The 17,057-nt window shown below is 44.3% G+C and overlaps 1 protein-coding gene across 2 annotated transcripts in view; it reads left to right on the forward strand.

The window, feature by feature from the left end:
* LCT (lactase) overlaps positions 1-17,057 on the forward strand; it is a 62,027-nt gene that overhangs the window by 13,383 nt on the left and 31,587 nt on the right. For both annotated transcript variants that reach the window (XM_067742064.1, XM_067742065.1), the window contains exons 2-6: positions 4,792-4,871; positions 7,545-7,628; positions 9,325-9,427; positions 10,850-10,928; positions 14,287-15,013. In XM_067742064.1, the coding sequence (XP_067598165.1) occupies positions 4,792-4,871; positions 7,545-7,628; positions 9,325-9,427; positions 10,850-10,928; positions 14,287-15,013 (1,073 nt within the window). The remainder of the gene's footprint in view (positions 1-4,791; positions 4,872-7,544; positions 7,629-9,324; positions 9,428-10,849; positions 10,929-14,286; positions 15,014-17,057) is intronic.

Consider the following 17,057-nt stretch of genomic DNA (forward strand, 5'->3'; position numbering starts at 1 on the left):
CTGGAATTAGTGGAGATGGTTGCACAGCTTTGTAAATGTACTAAAGACCACTGAATTGTATACTTTAAAGCGATGAATTTTATGGTATATGAATTATATCTCAGTTTTTTAATGTTAAAAAATTAATTGGAAGGTTGAGGGTTTATAAAACAAAACAAACCATACCACAACTTATGTCTACTTGTATATTCTTCCCTATCTCATCTCCCATTCTCCCCCACCCCATCCCAGGTTACCACTGTGCTAAATATTCCATCCATTTTTATTAGTCTATGGCTTTCCCCTCTTCCCCATTTGGTGTCCGTAATGGAGGTACAAGGTCAAACGTTTTGAATAAAAATATTTAATTACAGAAAAATTGGGATTTTACTAAATATATTGTAGCCCCCCAAAATTCACCATGTTTTAAAAATATGTTTAAAAATTAAATTCCCGAGCTTCCCTGGTGGCGCAGTGGTTGAGAGTCCGCCTGCTGATGCAGGGGACACAGGTTCGTGCCCCGATCCGGGAGGATCCCACATGCCGCGGAGCGGCTGGGCCCGTGAGCCATGGACGCTGGGCCTGTTTGTCCGGAGCCTGTGCTCCGCGATGGGAGAGGCCACAGCAGTGAGAGGCCCGCGTACCACAAAAAAAAAAAAAAAAAAAAAATTAAACTCCCATTTACTGCTGATTAGAAAATAAACAAGGTGAAATGCAGTTCTGATTTTTTCCTAAGAATTTTTTTATCAGGGTATGATTTACACACAGTGAAGTGCATAGATCTTAATTTTACACTTTGATTAGTTTTGACAAACCCATACATCCATGTAACCCATACCTTTATCAAGATATAAGACATTAACCAACACCTCCAAAAATCCCATTCCTGATCAATTTTATCCCTTCCTAATCAATCTCTACCCAAGGAACAACCACTGATCTGACTTCTATCAGCATAGTTACGAATGGAATGATAAGTATGTACTTTTTTGTTTGTCTTTTTTCATTTGGCATGTTTGTGAGATTATTTTGTTGCTGTATTAGTAATTTGCTCCTTGTTTCTTCTAAGTGGTGTTCTATCATGGATGTATCACAATTGAGGGGCATTGGTGCAATTTCCAGTTTTTATCTCCTATAAATAAGTTGCTATGAACGTTCTTGTACAAGTTTTTGCATGGACATATGTTTTCATTTCTCTTGGATAAATACCTAGGAGTGGAATTGCTGGATTTCAGAGGAGAGATGTATTTGACTTTCTAAGAAACTGCCAGTTTCCCAAAGCAATTGTTCCATTTTATACTCCCACTAGCCGTGTGTGAGAATTTCAGTGGCCTCACATCCTCACCAACGTTTGGCATTTTCATCCTTTCTATTTTAGCCATTCTGATGGTATCTCATTGAGATTCCATTACTTTTTAAAAAATATAGTTTCTATCCCAACTGCATGTGTGCTTAAACAATATAGTTTTCAATTTTGATTGGTTTGGTTTTGAGCATCATGAAAGAGTATTATACTTTTTGTAGTCCTCTAGGACTTCTTTTTTCTCCAACAAAACTGTTTCAAAAACTTATTCATATTGTTGAATATAGCTATAGTATCTTCTTTTCACTGCTATCTGATATTCCATTGTGGGACTAAGCCACATTTTATTGATTAATTCTCCTGCTTATGTGCATCAGCCACCAGAATGGCTACTATTTTTAAAAAGCAGAAGATCCCAAGTGTTGGTGAGGATAGAGAGAAATTATAACCCTGTGCATTGCTGGCCAGTATGTAAACGGTGTAGCCACTATGGAAAACTCTGTGGCAGTTCCTCAAGAAATTAAACATAAAATTACCATATGATCTAGCACTTGTGGGTATATACCCAAAAGAATTGAAAGCAGGGACTTGAACAGATATTTGCACACCCATTTTCATAGCAGCATTATTCACAATAGCGAAAAGATGGAAATAATCCAAATGCCCAGACAAGGATGAATGGATAAAGAAAATATGCTAGATACATACAATTGAATATTATTCAGCGTTAAAAAGAAATGAAATTCTGACACATGCTACAGCATGGATGAACCTTGAAGACATTATGCTAAGTGAAATAAGCCAGACACAAAAGGACAAATATTGTATGGTTCCACCTATGTGAGGGACCTAGAATGATCAAATTCACAGAGACAGAAAGTAGAATAATGATTACCAGAGGCTGGGAGGAGGGGGAAATGGGGGAGATACTGATCATGGACACAGAGTTTCAGCTTGAGATGATGGAAAAGTTTGGGAGGTAGATGGTGGTGACAGTTGCACAGCAATGTGGATGTATTTAAAGCCACTTAAAAAAATTTTAATGGTAAATTTTATGTTATGTATTTTTACCACAATTCTGAAAAGTTCTTTTCTAATCTTTCTATATGTGTTATTATAAACCTCCTATTGATGTTTTTAATGTGCACCATGGGAAGGATACAAAAGAAGGTTCTTAGCAGAGAGTCAGAGGGAGAGCAGGAGAGTGAACATCCCTCTCACATAAGAGTAGAGTTGCACATAGCACCCACCTCTTGTACAACACTGGGACACAATCTACAGCAACACTTGAGTCCCCACCCACCTCTTGAAGCATTGATACTGGCAGTTCAATACTGTCCGTATTACTTTTATTGAAGCATTTAGGGCAAAAGAGAAAGGAGCAAACGGAAAGGGACTATTTTTTAATGGACAACGGCAATGGTTTTTGGAGGAAGAACTTCCCTTTGTGGTGGAAACAGAATTGAGCTTATCCTTAGTGAAATCTACTAATGCCTGTGAAGGACATGAACTTACACAGTGCTGTGCAGTGATTTTTCTACATGGCCTTGAAACAGTTAATTCTCAACCCACAGCAAATACTGACTTTGAGTTCTGTAGACAAGAATACCGACTTTTAACCATCTCCAGCAAAAATTACAAGATAAATTATCTTAAGCCAGAGCAATTACCCCCCATTTCATTCCCAAGAAAACATGAAACTGCAAGCTTAGAATGAGAATCTAGTTTTGAGTAATCTGCATTTTACATTATTTTAAGAAGTATAGTTTGTGCTTGCACTGGGAACAGGTTGGGAACCATATTGGGAAGTTTATTTTGTATGATATGAGAATTTCTGGGACTTCAGGTACATTAGTTCACTCTGATTCTAAAAACAGCTTGTAAAGTCAAATAGAAGTGATTTGTGGGTCAATTGTGCTTAGGGATTAACTGTACTCTTGTGTCATGTCATTGATCCAGAGATAATACTAAATTGTACATTTTAAAGTGTTCAGCACAGTCTGAGAACATGTGTTCTATGTGAGCTGATGTGATGATAGACTGAAGCATGGAAATCTGTGGAATATGAAATGGCTCCATCGGGCACAATCACTGAATAACTGGCAAATATCTTTATCTTATCAGAATGAGGACTAAATGTCTCTGAGTGATATTCCCTTCTCAGGGGATTTCAAAGTTCCATTATGTTTATCAAAATAAGAACTTTGATAGTTGGCAGCGGTTGTTAATAGTGGTTTCATTGACTGGGGAGATCTTTCTCCTGTACAGAATTTGGATGCAGGAGAGAAGTCAGACATATAGTCTTATAGTTTAAGTCTCAAACTCTGGTTTCATTCAATTTTTGTTTACTGTTTCCAAAGCACAGGTCTGAGCACCTGCCTATGCACCCAGTCCTAAGCTTGCTGTTTGGAGGGCCTAGAGAAATGTTTAAGTTTGCCCCTCAAGGAGCACACAATCCAGCAGGAGATAAAGACTTATGCACATCAAAGAGTTAGATGGCACTGCTAACAACTGAGGAATCCCAAGTCCACAGCAGCGTGTTTCGAGTTGTGGTCTGAGCATCACTGCCTCAGAAGCACCCAGGAAGCTTGTTAAAAGGCACTTGCTCCTGGGCCCACCCCAGTGGGCTGACGAGAAGGACAGGTGATTCTGATGCACATAAGCTTAAGCACCACTGTTAGGTGATCAAATGTCAAAGCAAGTGGGTACAAGCTGCACAGATTTATATTTCCTTCATGCGCAGTAAGTGTCGAATGGACATTTGCACAGCAAAAAAGGACAGGTAACAGCAGTCCCCTGAGAACGCCCTGCCTTTCAAAAGTCCCTCCCCACTTGGAACTCTTAGCTGTTTGGAACCAATGGTTCCCAAGCTTTACTGTGTATCAGAATCACCTGGAGAGCTTGTAAAGCACGCAGAGACCAAGGTTTATTAGGAACTTAGGACGCAGTTCTCTCCTTTCCGCCTTTTACATTGCTCAGGGTTGGGGGAAGGAACTGCTTTTATTCTTACAAAAGACTTTACGAGTGTCCTGCACTTCACCATCCTGATTTACATGAAACACTCTTTAAAAGGACATTTTTAATTTTTTTTAAAAATTTATTTTATTTATTGTTTTTGCGTTACGCGGGCCTCTCACTGTTGTGGCCTCTCCCGTTGCGGAGCGCAGGCTCCAGACGCGCAGGCTCAGCGGCCATGGCCCACGGGCCCAGCCGCTCCGCGGCATGTGGGATCCTCCCGGACCGGGGCATGAACCCGTGTCCCCTGCATCGGCAGGCGGATTCTCAACCACTGCGCCACCAGGGAAGCCCAGGACATTTTTTAAAAAGCTACCTTGTTTTCTAAAATCTTTCAGCTAGGGTAAAATCATGTGAGTGATTTCTTAAGAAATCCTTTTTAAAGTCAGTGAACATGGAATAGAAAGGTCAAGAGGAAATGAGTTCGCCAGGGGCTTCTGGGTTCACAGGCTCCTTCCTCTCTCACCTTCAGCCCTTCCTCTGGTTGGTTTCAGGCCAAAAGCTCTCTGTCGTCCTGCGAGCCCAGGTGGTCTCCGAGCTCCTGCTAGAACCGTCTACGTCTGCACTTGCCAAGGTAATGACAGCCCAAAGAAATAGTATCTGTAACTTCTCAGGAAAGTTGCTATTTTAATTTTAAAAAACCAAGAGAAATTTTTGTCTGTTGGCTTGACATTCTTTTTTTTAATCTATTTTATTGAAGTATAGTTGACTTACAATGTTGTGTTAATTTCTGCTGTACAGCAAAGTGATTCAGTTATACATATATATATATGTATTCTTTTTCATATTCTTTTCCATTATGGTTTATCACAGGGTATTGAATATAGTTCCCTGTGCTATACAGTAGGACCTTGTTGTTTATCCATCCTCTGTATAATAGTTTGCTTGACATTCTTACAAATGCCTCTTATGAGTGTTATGCATTCTCTAGATTCATAATTACTTTAAAACAAAATCCTATTTGTTGTAGCCCCAGCTCTCACTTGGTCAAGTGTCAGATTTTGCCTGCACAAAGAAGTCAAATGCCTCTGCTCTTGCTCTGACTTTTTATTAAAAGAGCTTCTTAGAAGAGCGGTCAGTGTTTTTAGCAAAACAGATACTAGGGTAAAGGTTTTTTTTTTTTTAAAAAGTAATGTCCCCCTAGAGTGCCCATCCTGGTTTTGACCTCGTCTAAATACACCTTTTAAATATAATTTTAATAAGAAAAATTAAAACATCTGAGAATTTAACAGCTTTGGCCCTTGTAATGTTGGCTGCTGGGCGGTATGGAACGCCCTCAGAGAAAACAACTGATTTCTGTAGTTGTGCAGCACTGGTGTCTGTGTTATGATGGAGGCCCCATATGCCAAGGTCCAATTTCAGATTTACCAGCTCAGGGATTTAAAAACCAGACATGATAAGGTTCTGAAATGGCCAGGTCCAAGACTGATTGTATGGCCATATTACCATCTAAATTCTTTTACGAGGGGCGATAATTGCTATCAGTTATGAGCTCAGGAGACCAAAGTGCTGATTGAAAAGTGTTTGTCAAGCAGCAGTCTTTGAACTGGTCTCTCTGCCCCCACTCCTGCCACGCATCTGGGCCGCCTTCCGAAAGCACAGTTTTGTTCATTTCCCTACTGAGAAGCTACACTCCCCTGAATTGGTGAAATTCCTCAGGGCCTTCCAGAATATGGCTCACTCAGGCCTTCTTGCTCTCTGGCCTCACCTTTTTGTCCCAGCGTGTATGCTATTTTTCCTGCCGACTCTCCTGCATTCCCTACCTCAAGTCCTATCCTCCTGGCCTTCCTCAAATCTCTTCCAACAAAATTCTATCTATTTTTAACATCTGTGTGGATGTGCCCTCCATCAGGAGGCCTCTATTAATAATACTCCCTCACTCAACCTGATGTGATCTCTCCCAGCTTGGAACCCTTAGCCACTTGTTTAGATCAGCGGTTCCCAAGCTTTGGTATGTACCAGAATCACCTGGAGAGCTAGTAAAGAACACAGAGGCCAAGGCTTAATGTGGAGGGTTGCCGTGGGCCTTCATAGGCTTCCCAAGTTCCCAGGTGAGTCTAATCCCCACCAAGATTTGAGGACCACTGATGTGGATTTTTCATATAGCACTTAGAACTTTCTGCCTGTTCTTCATATAGTCAGTGCATCTGTTAACACTCTGTATCAAGTTGGAAGCTTCTGTGGATCTCACTCATCTTTAAACCCAGCACAGTGACTTTCAAGGGTATGAACTCAATGATCATGTGCTGTATGGAATTGACAAACAAAGCAAGCGCTGATAGGGCAGAGGGGAAGGTTCGAGTGGAGCTCACCAGCGGGGAGCAAGCCTGTGGAATGTTGAGTAAACACCAGTGATAACTTGACTGGGAAAGCCATAGGGAGCCAGAGGAGAGTCAGTTATCAAATGTCACAGTGCACTGGGTTGTCAGCAGATACCATTATTGACGGTCTTTGTCCCAAGGGAAGAGAAGGGGAGAAGACAGGCAATGATCTGGTCATGGCCAGGATAGAAATGGCTCGCTGAAAAGGGTAGGGAGGGGATCACCGTGGTATCTGCATATGTTTAGACTCTGAATCTGTAGTTCTTAAAGTATATGTAGGCCAGAGACAGGGCAGAGGGGTATGTCCTTAACTGGAGCACAGACGGGGGTGTCCATGGACCATGAGAGTTCTGTTCTCCAATAATAATGTGGACCAGGCTAAGGCCATCTGGGATGGACTTTAAACTGTGGCCTGAATGTAGCCAGTGACTATAGCCTACAATTAAAACAAAACCCCAAACCCCAGTAGGGTCTGCTGAAATTACTAAGGGGCCTGTGGGTGGGTGAGGGCTGCACTGCCTCCGTCCTGCAAAGTGGAAGGCCATGAGGAGGGTGCTGCTCAGGGCAGCTCTGGCCTCTGACTCCCTTCCTTCGTGCTCATCCACTTGGTGGAAACCCACCCTTTCTGGCATATGGTGCTTCTTTCATTCACTCACTCATTCAATTGTGCGCATTTATTGAGAGCTTCCTGTGTGCCAGGCACTTTGCTGAGTGCACACGTGATGTATTCCCCACAGCACGTAGGCACACCCCACACACATTCTCACTGTGTCCCCAGCTTTTCCTCATCCTGCTTTTCCCTTGGAAAATCCCACTTTGGAGTATTCCATTTAGTAATAAGGGGAGAAACAAAAAAAGAATACTTCTGAGCAGTTCTTTGTCTTGAAATTCCTTGTGCTCTGATGATCCTATTTACTTATTTCCAGGACGCAGTTGACTTCCTCTCTCTAGATTTATCTTATGGATGCCAAAGCGAGGCAGGTTTCCGGCAGAAGCTGAGTCAATTGCAGGTAATTTGAGCTGTTTTCCATATTGATGATGAATGGCAAAGTTTCCTGAGAGCATATTAGACATTTAATGCTTCAGCTGATGTGTAAACTGAACTTCCTCCAAGAGTCCATATACTTGCAGGGAATTCCCCAGCGGTCCAGTGGTTGGGACTCTGTGCTTTCATCACTGCCAAGGGCCCGAGTTCAATCCCTGGTCAGGGAACTAAGATCCCACAAGCTTCTCGGTGCAGCCAAAAATAAGTAAACAAATAAAAGAGTCCACATACTTGCAGAGTTGCATCTGGAGAGATTCCTATAGAGAACATCTGGAGGTTAGATAGTCTTCCCTGGAAAGGATAATGAGGGTTGGCTTGTTAAGGTAAATATTTACATGGATCCTCTGCTCTCTTGTGTAGAAAACTACTGAGAATCCAAATTCCAGTGTTCATTCTGAGATTAAAACAGACATTTCATGGATGTGGTCATGTAGATATTTATCCTGACAAGCCAACCCTCACTATCCCTCCACTCTCCTCAGAGCACCTGCACCCCCTCTCTGAGCCTCAGCTGCTGCTCCCCACTGGCACACAGGTGTCTTAGGGCCTGAGGACCCACAGGTTCTGAATTCTTCAGGAGGTACATGTAGGAGTCCCACGTTCCCTTCTCAGAAGAGGCTTTGCTCACCAGAGGCTTCCCCACTCAGCAGAGGGCTCCTGCAGCTCTCCAGTCCTGTGATACCACAGGCTGCCTCACTGCATATGGATCTTCCAGGGAGGGGAAAACCCTCGGTTCCCTTAGGAGTTTGGCTTTGCGCACTGACCTGGCCCAGGGAAAGAACAAGACTACGTGGGTCACAGCTCCACTCACTGGTTCTGAGCGACTTACTTGGTTTCTCGGAGATTAAGGCTTGAGGCTCATTGTTACTGGTTTCTCTGAGAAAATAAAGAACCCGCCTGGCTTCTTTTTAAGTAGTTGCTATTGGTATTTCTCAGTGGCTGTTAACGACTAGAGGAGGAAAACTCAGTGTGGGAAAAATGACAAAACCCAACCTCCCCCAAAAAAGGTAACCTAAAGTGAGGTCAAACAACATGTCAGCCTAAAGATGTTTCTTTTGACACTGAAATGGCTAGAAATGGGAGAGAAATTATACCTGCTCCAATTCTAATGAAGGTAGCTTCTTTTAAATTTCTTTATGGAGTATGTCAGATATATCCAAAGGTAGAAGGAAAAGTAAACTGAAGCCATCCCCAGCTTCAAAAGCTATCAACTCGTGGCTGATCTTGTTTCATCTATACCCTACCTTCCCCCTCTCAAACCAGATTGTTTTGAAGCAAACCCTAGACATCCATAAACATCTTGACAGTGGCACCTGATTGAGCTTCTTGTAGCAGCACAGGCCCCTGACATGAGCAGACTGCCTTGTTCCTGGTCCTAACACAGTGACTGGTTCTAGGAGGTACCTTGTAGCCTGAGGTGATGGCAGAAATTAGCCTGTCTCTTTGGTGGGGGTCAGTGTAGAGAATGGTCTATGTTATTGAAAAGTGTAGATTTTTCTCCCTCAAGTCTAGAGTCGGCTCTCTTTATTGACTGAGATGGCTAGCGGTCATTTCCAAAACCAAATTGAGTGTCGTGACTTCTCATCTTTAAAATCTGTCCCTGTTAACAAAAAACTTACTCTAGGCAGCTTCAGTTCACTTGCTGGCCTATATCATTTCAGACTATTGAGCCAAAAGTGGAAGTTTTCATCTTCAATCTGAAACTCCAGGACTGCCTCTCCATGAGGAAGAACCCAGCTGATCAGTTCTTCAGCCTTCTCACAGGTGAGTGGACCATCACTGGAGAGGTTTGGAGTGATATTTGGTGCACTGGCTTGTGGGGTAGCTATTTTAAAAGTCTGGGGTTCCAATGGGAGGAGCGACCAGAGGAGGGGTGGTCTGAGAGCCCATCCCAGATGAGTTTAGTGTCCCTTGTCTTCTTGTTGTTGGTCTTGATCCCTTAGCTCCCACTGACCCAAGAAAGGAGAGAGGTTCTGTACGAGGATGGTAAGGATGCCTTGGTCTCATGGAAATAAAGACCATCAGGCCTCAGATGTCAGGTGAAAGCATGGCAACTGCCCTGTGTCCATCTGTCCACTTCCATTACCCCTCCCTCTAAGGTCTCTCATCTCTGCCCCCCTTGGCAGGGCTGCCTCTCTCCCCTCAGCCACCTTACTTTTGTTCATTTCCCCATTACCTAATCAAAATCTTCAGGTATAGGACCCACAGCTCATGGAGCATCTCCTTGGTGTCTCTTAGTTCAAATTCTTGAGTGTGAATCTGATGGGTGGGCCATGTAATCAGAAGATTGCTCCTGGGACTTCCCTGGTGGTCAAGTGGTTAAGTCTCTGTGCTACCACTGCAGGGGGCACGGGTTCCATCCCTGGTTGGGGAACTAAGATCCCACATGCCACATGGTGTGGCTATTAAAAGAAGGAGAAGAAGAAGGTTGCTCCTGGTCCAATCCGGCCAAGGGAAATTAGGAGGTCCACTAAGGCCTCAGGGGCTGAGGACCACTAGACACTCTGCAGGAAGGGCCAAGGGGCACGCTCCTGCATGCCTGGATATCCAGTTCAGTCTCCCTGTAAGGTCAGAATATGGGAGAAGTTGGTAGTGCCCTTTCTACTACCTGTAACCAGTGCTGAGCTGGCTTCACAGACCTCTTGAACTGCATCCATGGATACCACTTAATAACTCTTGCCCTAACTCATCTTTGATGGTATAATGATTTCCGTTCTTAAATCCCATCACTTTCTAAATGGTTAAAATGGTCAATTTTATGTTTATGCATAGTTTCTTACAAAAAAAATAAAATTCCGCCCCTTTCTGATATTTGAGTTTTGAGTCAGTTGTTCTCCTTGTTTGGTCTCCAGACAAGCAGCATTAGCATCACTTGGGAACTTGTTAGACATTCACATTCTAGAGCCCACCTCAGATCAGAAACTGTGATCAGAAACTTTGGAGTGGGCCCAGCAACCTGTGTTGAACAAGCTCTGCAGGTGATGCTGATGCACATGGAAGTTTGAGAACCACTGTTCTATCACTTTTGAGTTCTATAAATCTTTAGCCTGTGGAATTTTCCAGAGGGGTTTGGAGCCATTGCTTGGGGTTTGGGTGTGGTGTATAAGTGAGGAAAACTGTTGATAGTAGTCATGCATATTGTTGGTTGGGCTTCAGGTGGAGTGAATTAAATGTCTTCTCTTACAGCCATAAGGGAAGAACAAGTGCTCACCATTGGGTTTGATCTTAGTACATTCCTGAGCAGTTCATCAAGTTCCAAGAAAAGGTAATGTTAGATTTCCTGTGGGACTACCAATAACTGATATTTGCAGAATACTCTGTTGTTCTTTCACATGTGTAAACACAGGGGACTGTTGTCATCTGCCTCTTGGACCAGTGAGTCCTTTGTGGCCATTCTAGAGACAAGAGATGAAGGCTCAGAGGGGAAAGCAGGGAGCAGTGTCTCTGGCCACCACATGGTTCTCCTCTAGTTCACCCAAGTGCACACAGCTAGCAGAGCTGGTGTTTAAACCCCTGCCTTCTAGTTTAGATCTTGTTGGAGGCATTGTGAGGTTGTGGACGAGCAGGCTGGGTTAATGATAGATCTGCCCATCCCTGAAGTTATGTGATCTGAGTAAGTAAGGTGAGTTCTCTGCACCATTTCCTCACACAAAATGTGAAACATCTTACCCGTGAGGAGATGGCATAGATAGGAAAGCCAGCTGTGCAGCAGGGCAGAAGCCTAAATCAGCAGTTTCTCAGGACAAAGGTTTTAAATTATTGTGGGATTGCAAATAATTTCTTTGCACATGACTAAAGTACCAAAATTTGTAAGTGACATACTGAAAAAAATTAGAGTAGATTTGAGGTTATCTCCATAATTATATCATTCTCATGCACTTATATTCCAATGCGCTTCTCGAGAAAAGTTTGGTGTGGAAGCCAGTGCAGGGAACTTCTCAGAACCGTGGGGGTATGTTACACACCTGAGCATCATATACCGTGTGTCAAGGAAGGACCAAGGCCCGGAGGCAATCATTGGCTTCCCAGACCTTCAGCTAGAGCTCACCTCAGACATTTCTAGCACAGCTCTGTCCAAGATCATAAACTTCAGTTGCCACCACCTCTTTGCACTTTTTCTCTTGCAGCATTTGGCTGTCCTCAGCTGTGTCTCCTTCCATTGTTCAGTCCTCTCAACTCACTTCAAATCAGCAGTTCAGATCACCAGACCCTAAGCAGCTGCACATGTCAGGCTTTGTGCCGGGAGTATGAACAGTATGATGAGCAAGTAGATCAGAACTGCTCTCTGTTCACACGTGGAGTCAGCTGAGGAGTGCTGGGCTATCTTTTCAGAAAATAAAACTCAAGAGGTCATAATAAACGTGGTACCCTGGGGACTTCCCTGGCGGACCAGTGGTTAGGACTCTGTGCTTCCACTGCAGGGGCCACGGGTTCCATCTCGGCTTGGGGAACTAAGATCCCACATGTCACGCATGACATGGCAAAAGAAAAAGAAAGGGGGCACCCTGAGATCACAATGATTGCAAAACCACAAGATGACATGAGACACCGGCTCCAGGATTCTCTAACACCTTGATCTCTCAGTACCTTGCATGCAGGGAAGATCCAACATTGGCTAACGTTAAACCGAGAGTGGGGGCGGGGGGTTCTCACTCAGGTGGATGTTGATGGAGAACCTGCAGGGGCAGGTGGCAGCACGTCCTGAGAGGACGGGCATCATTTTCTTGTCGGAGTGTTTTAGGCCTCAGAAGTGAGACAGAGAGGCCCGCCAGTGATTCTAGCACAGAGTATGGCAGGAGATACAGACTGCTCCCCAGAGGAGGGAAAAAGAGCATTACCTGGGATGCTCTGAGGTGGCTTAGAGTGCGGGGTGAGGGGTGGCTGAAGGAGGACACTTGGAGGGCTGGGCATAGAGACTTTCTGTGCTAAATCTCTTCCCAAGTTAGGCAAACCCAGGACTCCCAGCTCCAAGGCCTGTATGGCAAGTTCTGTGTTATCCAGGGGCAGTTTGTTTCTTTAAGACCTCTTCTCACCCAAGCCAGAAGGACGGTCATAGTCAGAAGGGTTGGGTCAGAACAGCTGAGTGGGCACCCCTCCATGCCCCTGGTGTGCTCCAGAGTCATGCATCTGTTTTGGGTAATCCACAACTATAGGCTATCATTTCCCCTCACCACTTTTCTACCAAATGCGGATGAGTTGATGCTTAATAAAATAGGAGGAGCTTAAATTTGGAAGGTCCAGGCTCCACTCCACGGGAGGGAGGTCTTTTCTGCAGTGTCTCCGTCACTTCTACCGGTTCTGTGCTCTGGGCCAACCTTGTATAAGTGTCAGCCCCTCGATGGCCCAAGGACAGGGAGATGCTCTTGTACTCCACTTCCTCTCTTCATGTGTGTTCTCTTCTCCAGGCCAAACACACCCACCTCCACCAATCCTTCCTCAAGTTTGCCCTCTGCTGGTGTAACTGCTGCATGTTATCACGCACTGCTTTCCAGCCTGCAGGACAGGACTCAGATAGAGAAAACAATAAAGAAAGAAGGGACGGAGGGAAGGAGGAAGGAAGGAGAGAGAAGGAAAACAGATTAGAAGTAAATAGAATATATCAGACTTCATTGTGTATGAGAATAGCATTTTTATGTTATGCTTTATTTCAGCTATGTTTATTTCTGATGTTTATTTCAGATACATTTATTTCTGAAATAAAACATAACATGCACATAAATGTCTACACGTCTACACACATACATAGTGATATGTGGTTAAAAGCACAGATTCTGTGCTGTACCATTTGCAAGCTGTGTAATCTAGGAGGAATTCTCATTTTTTAAAAAAAACAAGATGTAAGTTTATTGATATAAATAAAGCCTGAAGATGGACAGTCTAGAGTGGGTAAAAATCATCAGGAATCCAGGCTCCTATCTTGTTGCTTTGTTATTCTTAACAAAACTTCTACCTCATGGTGCAGGATGGATGCTTGAGCTCCTGCCATTATGACCATAATCCAGGCAGCATGAAGAAGAAAGGAGGTTATAGTCAGGGTTGACATTTGAGTGGTACACATCAGTAGAGATGTACCAGTCATTCAATTATTGAAATATTTCTGTACCAGCTGGTAAGTAGCTGCTGACCCCCTGATGCCCGAAGTTACTCATTTCTTTAAGTCTCAGTTTCCTCCTCTGTAGGAAGAAGATAAATAATGTAGTACTTATCTTGTACACTTATTTTGAAAATTAAATGAGATAATGTACATACATTTTTATCATAGTGGTCACCATAGAATCAAAAGTCTCAGTAAATTGAAGTCATTATTATTAGCTATGTTTTATAAATATACACTATAAGAAGAAAAACTTTCATTAGAACTGAAGACTGTATTCAAGGGTGATCTAATGTAGCAAACAGTAGCATTGGTACAGTATTTTCACTCATGCAGGAGCAATGATAACTCACCAAGAAGAGACAATAATAATAATTTTCCCATCTACTTGCTGCCCATGACTTTGGGTCGGTGTTTCCGGAATCTTTACTGATTACACACATTGTCACTGTTCATCGGTCTGGGGGCATTTGTAACTTACAGAGTCATTACTTATACTATGTCCCTTTATGTCACTTCACTCCTACAGCTGGTCTTGTTCTCTGACTGACAACCTGACCCTCCAGACTCTCCTGCAGCTGGACCCGGAGACAGCAGTAGACTCCTCTCTGCCCCACTCAGCCTATCAGAGAGTCTGGGAAATGTTTGCCAACCAGTCCAGGGCAGAAAGGGATGCTTTCCTGCAGGATGTTTTTCCTGAGGGTTTCCTCTGGGGCGTCTCCACAGGGGCTTTTAATGTGGAAGGAGGCTGGGCCGAGGACGGAAGAGGGGCGAGCATCTGGGACAGAGTTGGGCACCAGAACACCGGCAAGGGCCAAGCAACGCCAGAGGTGGCCAGTGACAGTTACCACAAGGTGGACACTGATGTCGCCCTGCTTCGTGGCCTCCGGGCCCAGGTCTACAAGTTCTCCATCTCCTGGTCCCGCATCTTCCCCACTGGGCAGGGGCAGAGCCCCAACCTCCGGGGCGTCGCCTACTACAACATGCTGATCGACAGGCTGCTGGACTCGCATATCGAGCCCATGGCCACGCTGTCCCACTGGGACCTGCCTCAGGCCCTGCAGGATCGCGGCGGGTGGCAGAATGAGAGCATGGTGGATATCTTCCTGGACTATGCGGCCTTCTGCTTCTCCACTTTTGGGGACCGTGTGAAGCTGTGGGTGACCTTCCACGAGCCGTGGGTGATGAGCTACGCGGGCTACGGCACCGGCCAACACGCACCAGGCATCTCCAACCCAGGGATGGCCTCTTTTAAGGTACTTCCCATCCTTGCAATGCCTACTTGTTAGAAGAGAAAGGACATTGGGTTGGAAAAATGTTTATTTTACCTTCCCATCAGCAAGTCTTTCCTTTCTTGTTCCTTTAAAGGAAATCAGAGGGAGGGAGGGAAGGAACCATAAATTCTTAATCACCTTATTTGTCCAAACACTATTCTGGCACTTTAAAAATTGTTGCCACCTCCTCAGAACGGCTCTGATGGATGAGGGAATCGGGGCTTAGGAGGAGAAGCAATTGGTCGTGATGACATTGCTAGTGGGTTAGCAGTGTGAAGCCAACATTTGAGCCCAAGTCCCTTGACTCCAAAGCAAGTTTTCCATGTCAGCCAGGACTCTTAATTGCAAGTGACAGAAAACCCAACCCAAACTGACTTAAACAAGGAGGGAATTTCTGAGTTCTGGAAACTGAAGAGTCTTAGTTTTAGCTGATCAGAGTGGAGCTTGATTAGACCACAGATGATGTTACCAGGACTCGATTTTTCTTCTTCTCTTGCTCCCCTCACTGGCTTTATTCTTGGGCTGGCTGGTAGCCAGATGGCCACAATCCTTCTCTCATATTTCAAGATCAGCAGAAAACAGAAAAGACAGCTTGCCTCTGTTCTGGCGTTCCCAGGAAAGTTCTCCCCGTGCTCATTGTCTCTGCATGGGTCGCGTGCCCATCCCTGAACCAGTCACTGGGTCTAGGCTAGGGGACTGTGTGGCATTGATTGGTTTTGACCCAGGTCCCAGCTCTACCCCTCAACACACTGGCTGAGAGACAGGGAAGTGGCAGTGGGGAGGGTGGTCTTTCCAGAGGGCAATCAGGGTATCATTTCAACAAGAAGGTGATGTGTATCCTTGAGACAAAATTTAAAATGGCTTAACATGGGTCCCATCCATCATTTCCCTTTTTCTTCAAAAGCTCGCAGGAAACCTACCAGCTTCCCTGGCTGCATTCTTCAGGACAATTAGTCTAGCTTTCCCCCAGCACCTTTTGGGTTCTCTTCTCTTCTGAAAGAGGAGCATTCACTGGGCCCCAGGCTAGATGTTAAGTGCCATCAAGACACTTAACTGTCAATTAGAGAACAATTCAAAATACCCACAACGAGAGTGAGCTGGAATACTGTGAATAAATGCCAAAATATAGCACTTAAATCAAGGCTTCCATTCTGCTCTTGTTCAGCAAGTGACCGTACCCACGGAGACAGAGAACACTTCTGAAAGGGGAAAGCTTGAACCTTTCTGTTTGTCTTTGTTGTAAAACTCATCCCAGCCTTTACACCTTAGGCTTCTTATCCCTACAGCCGTGGCTCCTGAGACTTTTCTACAGAGACTTTTATGAGAAAGTCCACCTCACTTTTTTTTTTTTTTTTTTTTTGTGGCTGCGTTGAGTCTTCGTTGCTGCGTGCGGGCTTTCTCTACTTGCAGCGAGTGAGGGCTACTCCTCGTTGTGGTGCGTGAGCTTCTCATTGCGGTGGCTTCTCTTATTGCGGAGCACGAGCTCTAGGCGCGCAGGCTTCAGTAGTTGTGGCACGCAGGCTCAGTAGTTGTGGCTCGCAGGCTCTAGAGCACAGGCTCAGTAGTTGTGACACACGGGCTTCGTTGCTCCGCGGCATGAGGGATCTTCCCGGGCCAGGGCACTAACCCGTGTCCCCTGCATTGGCAGGCGGATTCTTAACCACTGCACCACCAGGGAAGCCCCACCTCACTTTTCTCTTTCAATTCTTCCTTTTATTTATAAAACATTATGACACCATTAAGGAAAAATTTCCAAGAAAAGATATTTTTCATAGTTCTACTAGTATTTCCTTCCAGTCATGGCTTCCTTACATTCATAGTGTAGTCACAGTGTGCACTCAGCTTAGTGCCCTTGTTTTCTTTTTGTTGTTGTTGTTTTTATTGAAGTATAGTTGATTTACAACGTTGTATCAATCTCTGCTGTACAGCAAAGTGACTCACTTATACACATATAGACTTTTTTTTTAGGTATTTAGTCTTTATTCTGAATCTGATAGACAACAGTTATTTTTTTAATTTTTAAATT

Source organism: Pseudorca crassidens, chromosome 6, assembly GCF_039906515.1.
Source record: "Pseudorca crassidens isolate mPseCra1 chromosome 6, mPseCra1.hap1, whole genome shotgun sequence".
Taxonomy (NCBI): Eukaryota; Metazoa; Chordata; class Mammalia; order Artiodactyla; family Delphinidae; genus Pseudorca; species Pseudorca crassidens.